Genomic DNA, 10,791 nt, shown 5'->3' with positions numbered 1-10,791 from the left:
TTCCTTGATAAAGTTTTTAAAATTTATTTAATAAATTTTTTTCCTACCCTAAATTACTGTTTGCAAGATCAAAACAGAGTTTCCCATTTCTATTTTGGGATTTGCCTGAGTCACAAGGTAGTCTTGGCGAATCACTCTGCTTTATCTCTCAGCTTACTGAGGCTGCCTGGGAACTTGAACTTTCAGCCAAACAGGAAGAGGGCCCTTCTAACTCCAAAAGGCCTAAGCCATATGGATGTGATGAGATTTAATGAAGGATATAAATCACTGCAAATGGATTTCCCACAGGGTAGGGGGAAAAAAGCAAGTATTTTACTTAACCTTCTGTATATGAATTCAGGCCTGGTAGAAATGGCAGACTATTACAATATAGCTGAGCAAATTTTCCAATGTTTGCACAACATATATTTTCAACTAAAGATACCTCTTCTGTATTCCTATTATGTCTGACACCCCAAACATCAAATGTGAGAAAAGGAATGTGACTGATCTGACCCTGGCAAAGTTACACTGTTTATAAAAGTGTTAGCATTTACAAATACATATAAACCACAAAGGCCTTTTTTCTTTTTCAAGGATGGGTATATATTTACTTCCATCCAGATACTCTTATTTGTGCCCCCTATGTGGTCTTGAATTCCTCCTGGTTGTGCAGCTAGCATCTCCTTCTTCCCTAAACTGTTCTGTGCCTTAGTGCTTATAAGTTCCCTCCCATGGTGCCTCTTGACAAAATTATTCTTTCTGTACTCACAAATGGAAACGAAGAGAAGAAAAGCCCTGGAGATCCAGCAGTGCAAGTCTTAAACTGATCCACAGCTAAGCACAACCTGAATCTCTCTGCCTCTCTTCACTTAGCTGTTCCTCTATTGGCTCAGGGTTAATGATCTTGCATGGCATAGGAGGCTTAGGACCCAGGGGGCGCCTTTCAGTAGAAAAACACCTCGCGTTGCAGCAAGCTAGCTGGGGAGCTCCGAGTTCTAAAGAAAGGCTGTTTACCAGAAGAGCATAACAAGGGCAGGTCTGACTGCAAGGCTGGGACCCGAGGCAGAGCTGCCGCCAAGTGACCCCCGTTGGACACTGGTTGTTCAATAACCTGCAGGACGAAGAAGGGGAGGATGCTGTTGGCCTGGGTACATACATTCCTTGTCAGCAACATGCTCCTGGCAGAAGCCTATGGATCTGGAGGTGAGATTACAATTTTTCCTTGCTGCAGCAACTTAACGAAGCAGAATGAGTAAAGCCCTCTATTTACCAAACATGGCCAGGATGACAGGAAACGAAGCTTTCAGCTGGTTTTTGTTGTCCTATGAAAGCTTCTTTTAACCCCCCTCCTTTCTTTGCCAAGGGCTTGCAGCTCCATCTTTGCCATTAAAGACAAAGGCAAGTAGCCACTTTCTCTTTCCCTTTCCTTGCTCAGGAGTGGATGGAGCTTGGGTGTTCATCTCCACTACTCCCTAAGTCATGTTGTTTTTAAGCCCTTTGCATGGTGCACAAGCCTTCCTTCCCCAGCCTCCTGTGGCTCTCCTGCTGAGGGGAGTGGGAGTTTGGAGTTACATCCAGGCAGCGACGAGGCAGGTTCCCTTCGGTCTGATGCTCTCTTGAATGTTTTGCTGACTGAATCAAGGCTTTTGTAGAATTCTCTTGGGAGGGAGTGTTGCCTGTTAAACTGGCAGAAGGTGGCTTGTATCCGCGGAGGAGGGAACACCAGAGTTTATGTAACACGGCCATTACAACACATGGATAAATTTCTGGTCTGGCCACCCACCGACCCAAAACTCCCACCATCTCCACAAAGGGAACCTAAGCCAGGCCTCCTCCCTCCATCCCCTTCCAAAGTGGCCATAAGTCCAAGGGTAACAATACTTTGCAGCGCTTTCCGGCTTACAAAAAAAAAAAAAAAAAAAAAAAAAGCTGACATTCCCTGAGCACTGACCGAGGGCCAGGCACCGGCTAGCAGCTTTACAAGCGCTTCCTCTCCCTTCTCTTTCGGGTCTCACAACAACACTTGGCAGGGAGGGGTGATTTCCACGCGAGGAGAAGGAGGTCCAGCAGGACCCAGGGCCCCCCAGCAGGGCAGGGGGAGGGCCGGGTAGGTCCCGGTTCCCCTGCCCGCCACGCTTGGCACCCTTCGGTTCACTGCCCGCCACTCAGTGAGGGGCGCTCCTCTTCCTCAGACTGCTTCTGGGACAACGGCCACCTGTACCGGACGGACCAGCCCTCGCCCGCGCCGGGCCTCCGCTGCCTTAACTGGCTGGACGCGCAGAGCGGTCTGGCGTTGGCCCCCGAGTCGGGTAAGTGTCCGACGGGGGCGGTGGACAGGGCCGGCGGGCGGCGGCCGCGGGCCGGATCCGGCCCATGTCGCCTTCTCTCCCCTCTCAGGCGCCGGCAACCACAACTACTGCCGGAACCCGGACCGGGACCCGCGCGGGCCCTGGTGCTACGTCAACAGCGAGGCCGGCGCCCCTGAGAAGCGGCCTTGCGAGAACCTGAGATGCCCAGGTACCCGCCCGGGACCCCGGAACCCCGGAACCCAGGGACCCCGGGATGCCAGCGCCAGGGCTGACTGGGAGCGGCCGTTACACCCGCAACGCACGTGCGGCCGCGCTACGCCGGCCGGCCCCGCCCCGCCCCCGCGCCGTCCGATTGGCCAGGGCTATCTCCAGGCTGCGGGGCCCAAAGCCCATTGGCCGCCGCCGCGGCTCGGAGTGAGATCATCCTCCGCCAGCGCTTGTAAACAACCATGGGAGGCGAGGTCGGTCCCTCAGCCCTTAGCGAGCCCCTCAGCATTTATTGACCGTTTGTGGAGCGTCTGCTGTGTGCTGGGCACACTACCCCGCTGGGAAGAAGCTGTTTGGGGGATCTGAGCGTCAGAGAAGTTCAGCGATTTACCAAAAGGCAATGGCAGGGTTCAGATTTAAATCCAAATTTTAGACTCCAGAGCTCAGGCTTGTTGCTTCGAAGTCAGCAAGACAGTTTTTTTAGGATTAAATGAGATAATCAAGGTAGAGCACTTAACACAGGGATTGGCACAAAGCGTGCGCTCGATAAATGTGAGCTGCTCCGAGGAGTCGTGGATTGTCTCCTGGAATGGAGGTAGGGGGACCCCCTGGAGAAGATGACCCCCGAGCTGGGCCTTGGAAGAAAGAGCAAGGAATTGAAGAGATGGAGACATGAAAGGCAGGAGAGAGCCCCTTCCCTGAGGACTTCCCCTCACATTTGCCTTGTCCCAGGATGGTGCAGCCGTCTCAGGCCTGATCTTGCCCCTGGGGCAGAGTTTAATTTCGGCGAGGGAGGGGGGGTATTCTAAGGTGGATCCCCCCCACCTCCTCCAACACTCGGGCCAGGTTCAGCTGTGGAATTTACTCAGGGTAGCCTCTGATGAGAGCTGTTTCCCATCTCACCTCCAGAGACCACTTCCCAGGCCACGCCGCCAGCTTCCACCACAGAAACCCAGGAGGTGTCTGAAGGGCCAGGCGAAGATGAGGTGCAGGTGTTCGCTCCTGCCAACGCCCTGCCCGCCCGGAGTGAGGCGGCAGCAGTGCAGCCAGTTATTGGCATCAGCCAGCGGGTGCGGATGAACTCCAAGGAGAAAAAAGACCTGGGAACTCTGGGTATGGCTGCCCCACCCCTGCCCTTGTTGGGATCCATCAAGAGATGTCATTTGCTGATTGTCCGGGGTGTGGCTAATGGGATCTTGTGTCCTATCTTTGGCAGGCTATGTGCTGGGCATTACCATGACGGTGATCATCATCGCCATTGGAGCTGGCATCGTCTTGGGCTACACCTACAAGAGGTCAGTAGCTTCTCTTTTGGGTTCTCTTGAGAGTAGGAGGGGAGAAAGATACACAAAGTCAAATGAAACTTCTATGTGGCTTTCTTACCCCAAAAGTGAGGTGCTGAGAGATGGAAAACCAGCTCAAGATGTACAGACTTGGTTCTAGACTTTACCAGGTGACCTTGGACAAATCTGTTCCTTTGGTGCCTTTACTCCTCACCTAAAAGCCTTGTGAGGTAGGGGTTCTTGTTCCTCTTTTTCCAGATGAGGAAGCCTTTGTCAGAGAAGTGAAGTTACTTGTCCAAGGTCACACTGCCTGGGAGTGGCAGAACATAGAATCAAACCCAGCTCTTTTGATACCACATTCCCTGCTGTCTAATGCAACATACCTGGCATGGAGTGACTGGCACTGCAGAAATCAGGCTGGATGCTCATTGCAGGGACCTAGAGACTTATTCTTCCTGAGAGTTATTAAATTCTGCTACTAGAAAAGGTTACCAGCCACTGTTTTTGCAGTTCATGCTTACATTTCCTGAGCCATAGCAGTGGGATCTCCTCTAAGATAGGAAGAAAAAAGCGAGTTGGAGAACAGAGTCAGTTTGTCATTCCTCACCACATATAAGGTACTTCAATAAGTTCATAGAAAAATAGAACTGAAACATATGAATCTTTCCATGAACTTTCTGAAGTATCCTTAGATGAGAAAGCCAAAGAGGCTACCTGGAAATTCAGGGACATGACCTGTAGCTGGGACAGCAGGAGGGGGAATGTTTATTTGGAAAGGTTCCCTGCTATGCCATGTGGAAAAGGCTCTCAAAGTCAGTGACAGGTGAATGATGATAAATCAGTGTTACATTCATTTTTACAGCCCTGGCTGACTCTAGAAAATTAGTTTTGGTTCTTGGGCAAAATCAGGGGATTTGACTTCCAGCCCTTAGCATCTGTGATATGAGAAGTCTTCCTGTAAGGGAAGTGACACAGTGGCCTGCATTTTCCAGTGGTGAGGATCTTGTCTGAGCCCACAGCCACAGTGGGTCATCCAGCATTATGTAAACTTAGGGTGTCCTTAGAGGTGTTGGAGTCAACCTCCTCATTTTACAGATGAAAAAGGGGAAGTGCCAGATACTAATAATAACAGTAGCGGACATTTACCATATGCAGACACTGCTTCAAACATTTTGTGTGCTTTAACTTACTTAATTCTCACAATCACCCTTATGAGGTAAATGCTGTTATTATCCCCGGTTTACAGACAAAGAAACTGAGGCAAGAGAGGATATGTACCTGGCCTGAGGTTATACACCTGGCATTTGATGGAGAAAAGTCCTAGCCCTGTCACTAATTAACTATCTGTGTGACTCTGGGCAAGTTGCTGTTTCTTACTCCAAAGCATTGCTGCAGGGCTAAGGCTGTGACTGCTTAGCTCAGTCCTTGGCACATAGGAAATGGGCAGTAAACAATAACTGTTTTTCTTTTTTATAAAATGTGGGTGCTGGACTAGTATTCTCCAAGCCCCATTTCTTCTCTGATTTTCTGTGAGTCAGGAAGCACAGGTCCACAGAGGGGAAGTATTAACTTGAGAGGGCATCCTGACTTCCAGTCTGTGGTCGTTGTCCACAGTGGAATATTGATACAGCAGGTCCAGGGACACCTGCTTGTTCATTTCAGAAAGTTAGAGGAAATGATGTAGTGCCACTGGCCGTACAATTTATAGTCAGACTCAAATTGTGTTGGCTGAGTTTAGCCCTTGAAATATATTTCCTCCTTCCTCAGCCACTGAACAGCATTTGGCTCTTCTCCAGTCTTGTGAGAGTTTCCAGGCATTCCCGGTGTTTGAATTGACTAAACATTCTTAATTCTGAGCTCAGTTCTGGTCCCCAGTGAGGAAGCCAGGTCTTTTTCTTCTAGATTTGATCCCTTAGGCCATCACGGGACTTCCCTGAGGTCTAGAATTTACTTTCTTGTAAACTCAGAGCAAGGCACAGAGTCTCAAGACTCCCTGTCACTAACCATCGGACCGCCCCTTTCCTCAACAAAATTGCTCTGAGAACAGACTGTACAACAGGAAACCGCATGTGGGCTAGAGACAAGCTCTCAGCTACCATCTCTGTTCAGAGAACAGAGTGTCCTGGAAAAAACTAGAAGTTGACTATAAGTTCAAGTGTCCTCTGAACCCCGGTATGTTGTCTGTTAAATGGGGATACATATCTCCCCAACACCCACCTACCAAGATTAGCTAAGTATTAAACGTAAACAGTAGATCACCAATCAGGTAATAAAAACAATAGTAGCCAGTATTTATTTCATGCTTTCTTAGTAAGTAAGGCCCTACTGTATAGTCTTCCTTGATGATCTCACGACCACACTAGGAGCATTATTACACTTTCACAGTGAGGATGAGACCTAGAAGAGTTAAGTACCATGTCTAAGCTATATAGCTAGTAAGGTATATCTAAGGATTATCAATATCTCTAAAAAAAACCCAGTAAGGCACAGTAGCCTCATGTAAATTTGCTTTGAATTGCAAAGGACAGTAGGAAAAATAGAAACTTAAAAAAAAAAAAAAAAAAAGTCTGGGTTTAGAAGTCAAAAGGACCAAGATCTAGTTCAGGAACTGCCACCAATTCTGGATGCAACACTGGATGAGTTATTTACTTTCTCTGGGCCTGTTTCCTTAGCTGTAAAATAATGTAGGGGTAGAGAGTTAGAAATGATGATCCACCCAGCTCTAATACTTCCTAAAAAGACAATATTGCCTGGTGGTGGCTACAGGCAGTACTGGGTTCAAATCCCCACTCTGCCATTTGCTTGAACAAATGATTTAACCTCTCTGTATCTGCCTTCCCATCTCTGAAACGGAGATAATAGTAGACACCATATAGGTTTGTTGTAAGGATGAAATTAGTGTAGTTTGGGCATACAGTTGGTGTTCATAACCTGTAGCTACCTTGGGGAACTTTGCCTGAGCAGCAGTGTGGCACAGCTTCTGACTGGGAAGATGGCAGTGGCTCAGAGTAACAATTGAAGAAATCTGTGGCCTAAAGGAGATCTGCAGTGCTTCTATCACCCCAGGAGAGAAAGTCAGAGGCAGGCAGCAGCTCCATCCACACCTGCTCTCTCTGGCCAGCCCAGCTCCTGATCCCTGCCCTGGAGCAGTCAGGGTAATTACTGCCAGCCTTGGACTTTGCCACAGGCCGTGAGGCTTAGCTAATGGGACAGAGCATTCCCCTAGCTGGGAAGGGTGGGCAGGCACCAGGCTTCCTCTCAAGGGAGGAAGAGTGGGAGATGGGGGCAGGTGGGGACTCATTCTGGCTTGATCTTTGTCCTGGTAGTCTAGGCCATGAGGTTCAGATGGCTAGTCTGCAACTGAGCAGTGCCCTGTCCCTGCTCCAAGAGCAGTGTCTGTGCTAGCTCTGGAGGGAGCCCTTATTTTCTGATAAAATGGGGAGGGAAAAACTGTTAAGTCAACACCACTCCACTCCCTTAGAAGAGGAGCTGAGTCAGTGAATAAGACTTTTGTTCTTTCTTGGCTGCCAGCTACCCAGCTCCGCCCCCCCTGCAACCCCCCAGTCAGTGAGAGATGGCTGGGCTTCCTGATGGCCAGTGCAGCCGGCCTGGTGGCCTCTCTCAAACCTCCTGAGGGAGCTGGGGACAGCCACTACATCTCGAGGACTCGCAGGCACCATCAACAGCAGGCACATGGGGTTGGGTGTGCTTCGAGGCTTCTAAATGGATGAGACTAATCCAGACTAGCCCTAACATTTGCTTCCTTTACCCTTGGCTGCTCTTCTAGCCCTGCTTTGCCCCATTAATATGAACTAATTTCCACCCCTAAAGACTTGTGTATGATGCAGCCTGGCCATTATCAACAGCCCAGCTGGCCACAGCTTAGTAAAAGAGGTAGCTATAGAAAGTAGGGCTCTGGAGTCAGACTCCAAAGCCTGTTTCTTCATCTATAAAACTGGGATAATATTACCTTGCAAGGTTGTAAATTAAAAGATCATGAATATATGGCACCCAGTAGGTATATAGGTAGCTCTTCTCTTCATCAATGATAGGAAGGCCATTTCCCGAATACCTTAGTAGGTACTGGTAGTAGGTTCCTGGCTTTCCCTCCAGCCCCTAGATTTTGAAATTCAGACCTTGGCAAAAGACACTCACATACTTCTATAAATTGCCTTTTGGTCTTCCACTGGCTTGGGGGCTCCCTTAATAAAATTAATTCCAGACCTTCCAGGTTTCCCTGTACATGGGCAACTTTGAGGAATTTGGCTTTGCTTTATTATGGAGGTGTTTCCTTCTGTGTGGTGGCAGCTGTAACTGATGAACAGTGCTCAAGGGTAGTAAATCTCAGGATGTGAGTGAAGGAGCACTTGGAACCCTCTCCCCATGAACAATGTCTCTACATTTCTCTTCTGAGTGCTCTGGGAGTTTTTCTGCTGTGGGAGTTGGTGGTGTCCAGGGCAGAGGCAATGAGAATAATGGGGCAGGAGCCTCAGGCCTGTACATTCAGAAACTCAGTCATCAGGGTGACTCAGGAGGATGAGCTCAGGAATTTGCCTCCTGTGATCTTACAGTGAGAAATAGAGAATCGGTGCTTAAAACAGCAAGGTCAAGGGTTCAGATCCCTATACTGGCCAGCCAGCCACCCAAAAAAAAAAAAAAGAAGAAAAAAAAGGGAGAACATATCTTATGTGAGGAATCTTACAGAATGTTAGGGGGCCTGGAGATTATCAAGTCCAACCCCTTGTTTTACAGGTGATGAAATTAAGGCCCAGAGAGGAAGGGGTTACTGAGGTCACATGAATAATACTTGCCTTGGCTGGTCAGTAGGAGAGTTTCCTTGGGAAACCAAATTAACATTGCTTGGTGAATGAAGTTATGTCCAGGGAAAATCATAATAACTTCCTATGAAGTTTTTTTGTTTTTTTGAGGGGGAGGCCAACCAGTACAGGGATGGAACCCCAAACCTTGGTGTTATCAGCACCATGCTCTAACCAACTAAGCTAACTGGCAAGACCCACCTATGAGTTTTTACGGCAGTTTTACTGTTTTCAAAATGCTTTCACATTCATACCTTATTCAGAGGCAGATATTATTGCTGTTTCACAGATGAGGAAACCAAGGATCAGAGAGGCTGTTTTGCCAGGTGTCACACAGCTTAGGCTGAGCTGGTACTAGAACACCAGAGAACTGGATGATTTAAAGATAGTCAGAGGCACCTGTGTACACTCCTCCTCCTCCAGCCCCCCCATTTTCCCAGTATTCTTGCCCCGTCTCCAGAAGCTTTTGTCATTGCACTTCATATCATGATTGATGTGTAATCCATCTGATCTCGGCCATATCCCTGAGATCTGAAGCAGGCCTCTGTGTTTCACCAAGTCATCCATCAGCTGCTCGTTTCAAGGCTCCTTCCAGGAAAATTTCCTCTGATGGCTGAGCCCAAGTGTCTAGATTTTGGATGTTGACCTGGGTCTTGGGTGCCGGTTCTGGTGTGCAGTGACCAAGCCCTCTGGCCAGCAGTGTGGGCTACGATTGTCCATTGGGAAGGGCCCTAAATGTGTGGTCAGAAGACTGGGTTTGAGTTGCTGCCCCAGAATTTTTTGTGGGGTGAACTAGAACTTCTTGGTCAGGCTAGAACTTCTCTGAGCATCAATCAGCCAGAGTACAACAGATTTGTGGTTGTTTTTTTTTTAAGATGACCGATAAGGGGATCTTAACCCCTGACTTGGTGTTGTCAGCACTGTGTTCTCCAAAGTGAGCGAACCGGCCATCCCTATATGGGATCCAAACACGTGGCCTTGGTGTTATCAGCACCACACTCTCCCGAGTGAGTCACGGGCCAACCCCAGATTTGGGTTTAAGCCCACCACATCCTTGAAGAGTTCCTTAACTTCTCATGTGTAAAATAAGACCTAATTCTTAGGGTTGAGCTGAGAATGAAGTGAGATAATGTAAATAAAGCCCTTGGCATGGAGTGAGCACTCCACATGAGTAAACTGGAGTAACACCATGACCTCACTGGGTCACTGAGCACCATGAGAACTCACAGGCACGTGAAAAATCCGAGAGGTCTCTGGTGATTGTACCACTGTTTCCCATTGACCTGAGCAGCCTTTTTGAGTCCTTTTTTTCCCCCTGCATTGATTAGGGATGGTCCATTTACAGCTTGGGCTCACACCTTTTGGGACTTTAAGATAAGAAGGCTGTCTCAGAGGAGGATGGTCAGGTCAATTTTCTGGATAACTTTTTGGGTTTTCTGGGTTAGGACCAAAGCTGGGGTAGTTCTCTGGGTCTCTTGGAGCCCTGAGCTGAAAGAATAAGACTATATCTTGCTTTAAGTTTCTTTTCTCTACATTATTTCCATTGAGCCCCACTGTAGCTGTGTGAGGTTTCATACCGCTATCAACCCCACTTTACAGAGGGGAAAGCAGACAGGAGATGCAAGAGCTCCTTGTTGAGTTTAAGGCAGTCTAGCGGAATGGAAATCTAGTGTCCTGCACCTGGGTTCGAGTCCTGTCTCAGCCACTGATTCACTGTGACCATGGTGAGCACCTGCTCCTGTACGGGCTTCTGGGATGCTGTCTAATGAGCAAAGCCATGCAAGAGGCACAGCCTGAATACTTCCCTTTTTTCCTGCCAGGGGGAAGGATTTGAAAGAGCAGCATGAGCAGAAAGTGTGTGAGAGGGAAATGCAGCGAATCACCGTGCCCTTGTCTGCCTTCACCAACCCCACCTGTGAGATCGTGGATGAGAAGATTGTCGTGGTCCACACCAGCCAGACTCCAGTCGACCTTCAGGAGGGCAGCACCCCCCTTATGGGCCAGGCTGGCACTCCCGGGGCCTGAGCTCCTGCAGTGGGCAGGAGCCCAAGCAGACACTAGTACAGGACAGCCCGCCCTCCTACAGCTAGGAGGATCTACGTTTTGTGTTGTGGTTAAAACCCTACTCCCACTTTTTTTTTTTTTTTTTTTTTATGGTGAATTTTAATAACTGACACAAGCAGGGGGCGCTGG

At 48.6% G+C, this 10,791-nt stretch overlaps 1 protein-coding gene across 2 annotated transcripts; it reads left to right on the top strand.

Moving 5' to 3' along the window:
• Positions 1–973: 973 nt before the first annotated feature.
• PIK3IP1 (phosphoinositide-3-kinase interacting protein 1) lies at positions 974–10,737 on the top strand. 2 transcript variants are annotated; one of them, XM_008592656.1, is made up of 6 exons: positions 974–1,185; positions 2,175–2,291; positions 2,380–2,499; positions 3,408–3,611; positions 3,715–3,793; positions 10,419–10,737. In XM_008592656.1, the coding sequence occupies exons 1-6, from the start codon at positions 1,116–1,118 to the stop codon at positions 10,621–10,623; spliced, it is 795 nt and encodes a 264-aa protein (XP_008590878.1). In that variant the 5' UTR covers positions 974–1,115; the 3' UTR covers positions 10,624–10,737. The 2 variants fall into 2 exon arrangements, with proteins under 2 accessions (XP_008590878.1, XP_008590879.1); XM_008592657.1 differs by lacking the exon at positions 10,419–10,737 and adding an exon at positions 5,021–5,205.
• The last annotated feature ends 54 nt before the right edge of the window (positions 10,738–10,791 follow it).

This window comes from Galeopterus variegatus, unplaced genomic scaffold (assembly GCF_000696425.1).
Source record: "Galeopterus variegatus unplaced genomic scaffold, G_variegatus-3.0.2 Scaffold8153, whole genome shotgun sequence".
In the NCBI taxonomy this organism is placed as follows: domain Eukaryota; kingdom Metazoa; phylum Chordata; class Mammalia; order Dermoptera; family Cynocephalidae; genus Galeopterus; species Galeopterus variegatus.
This window is presented reverse-complemented; position numbering and strand designations above follow the sequence as displayed.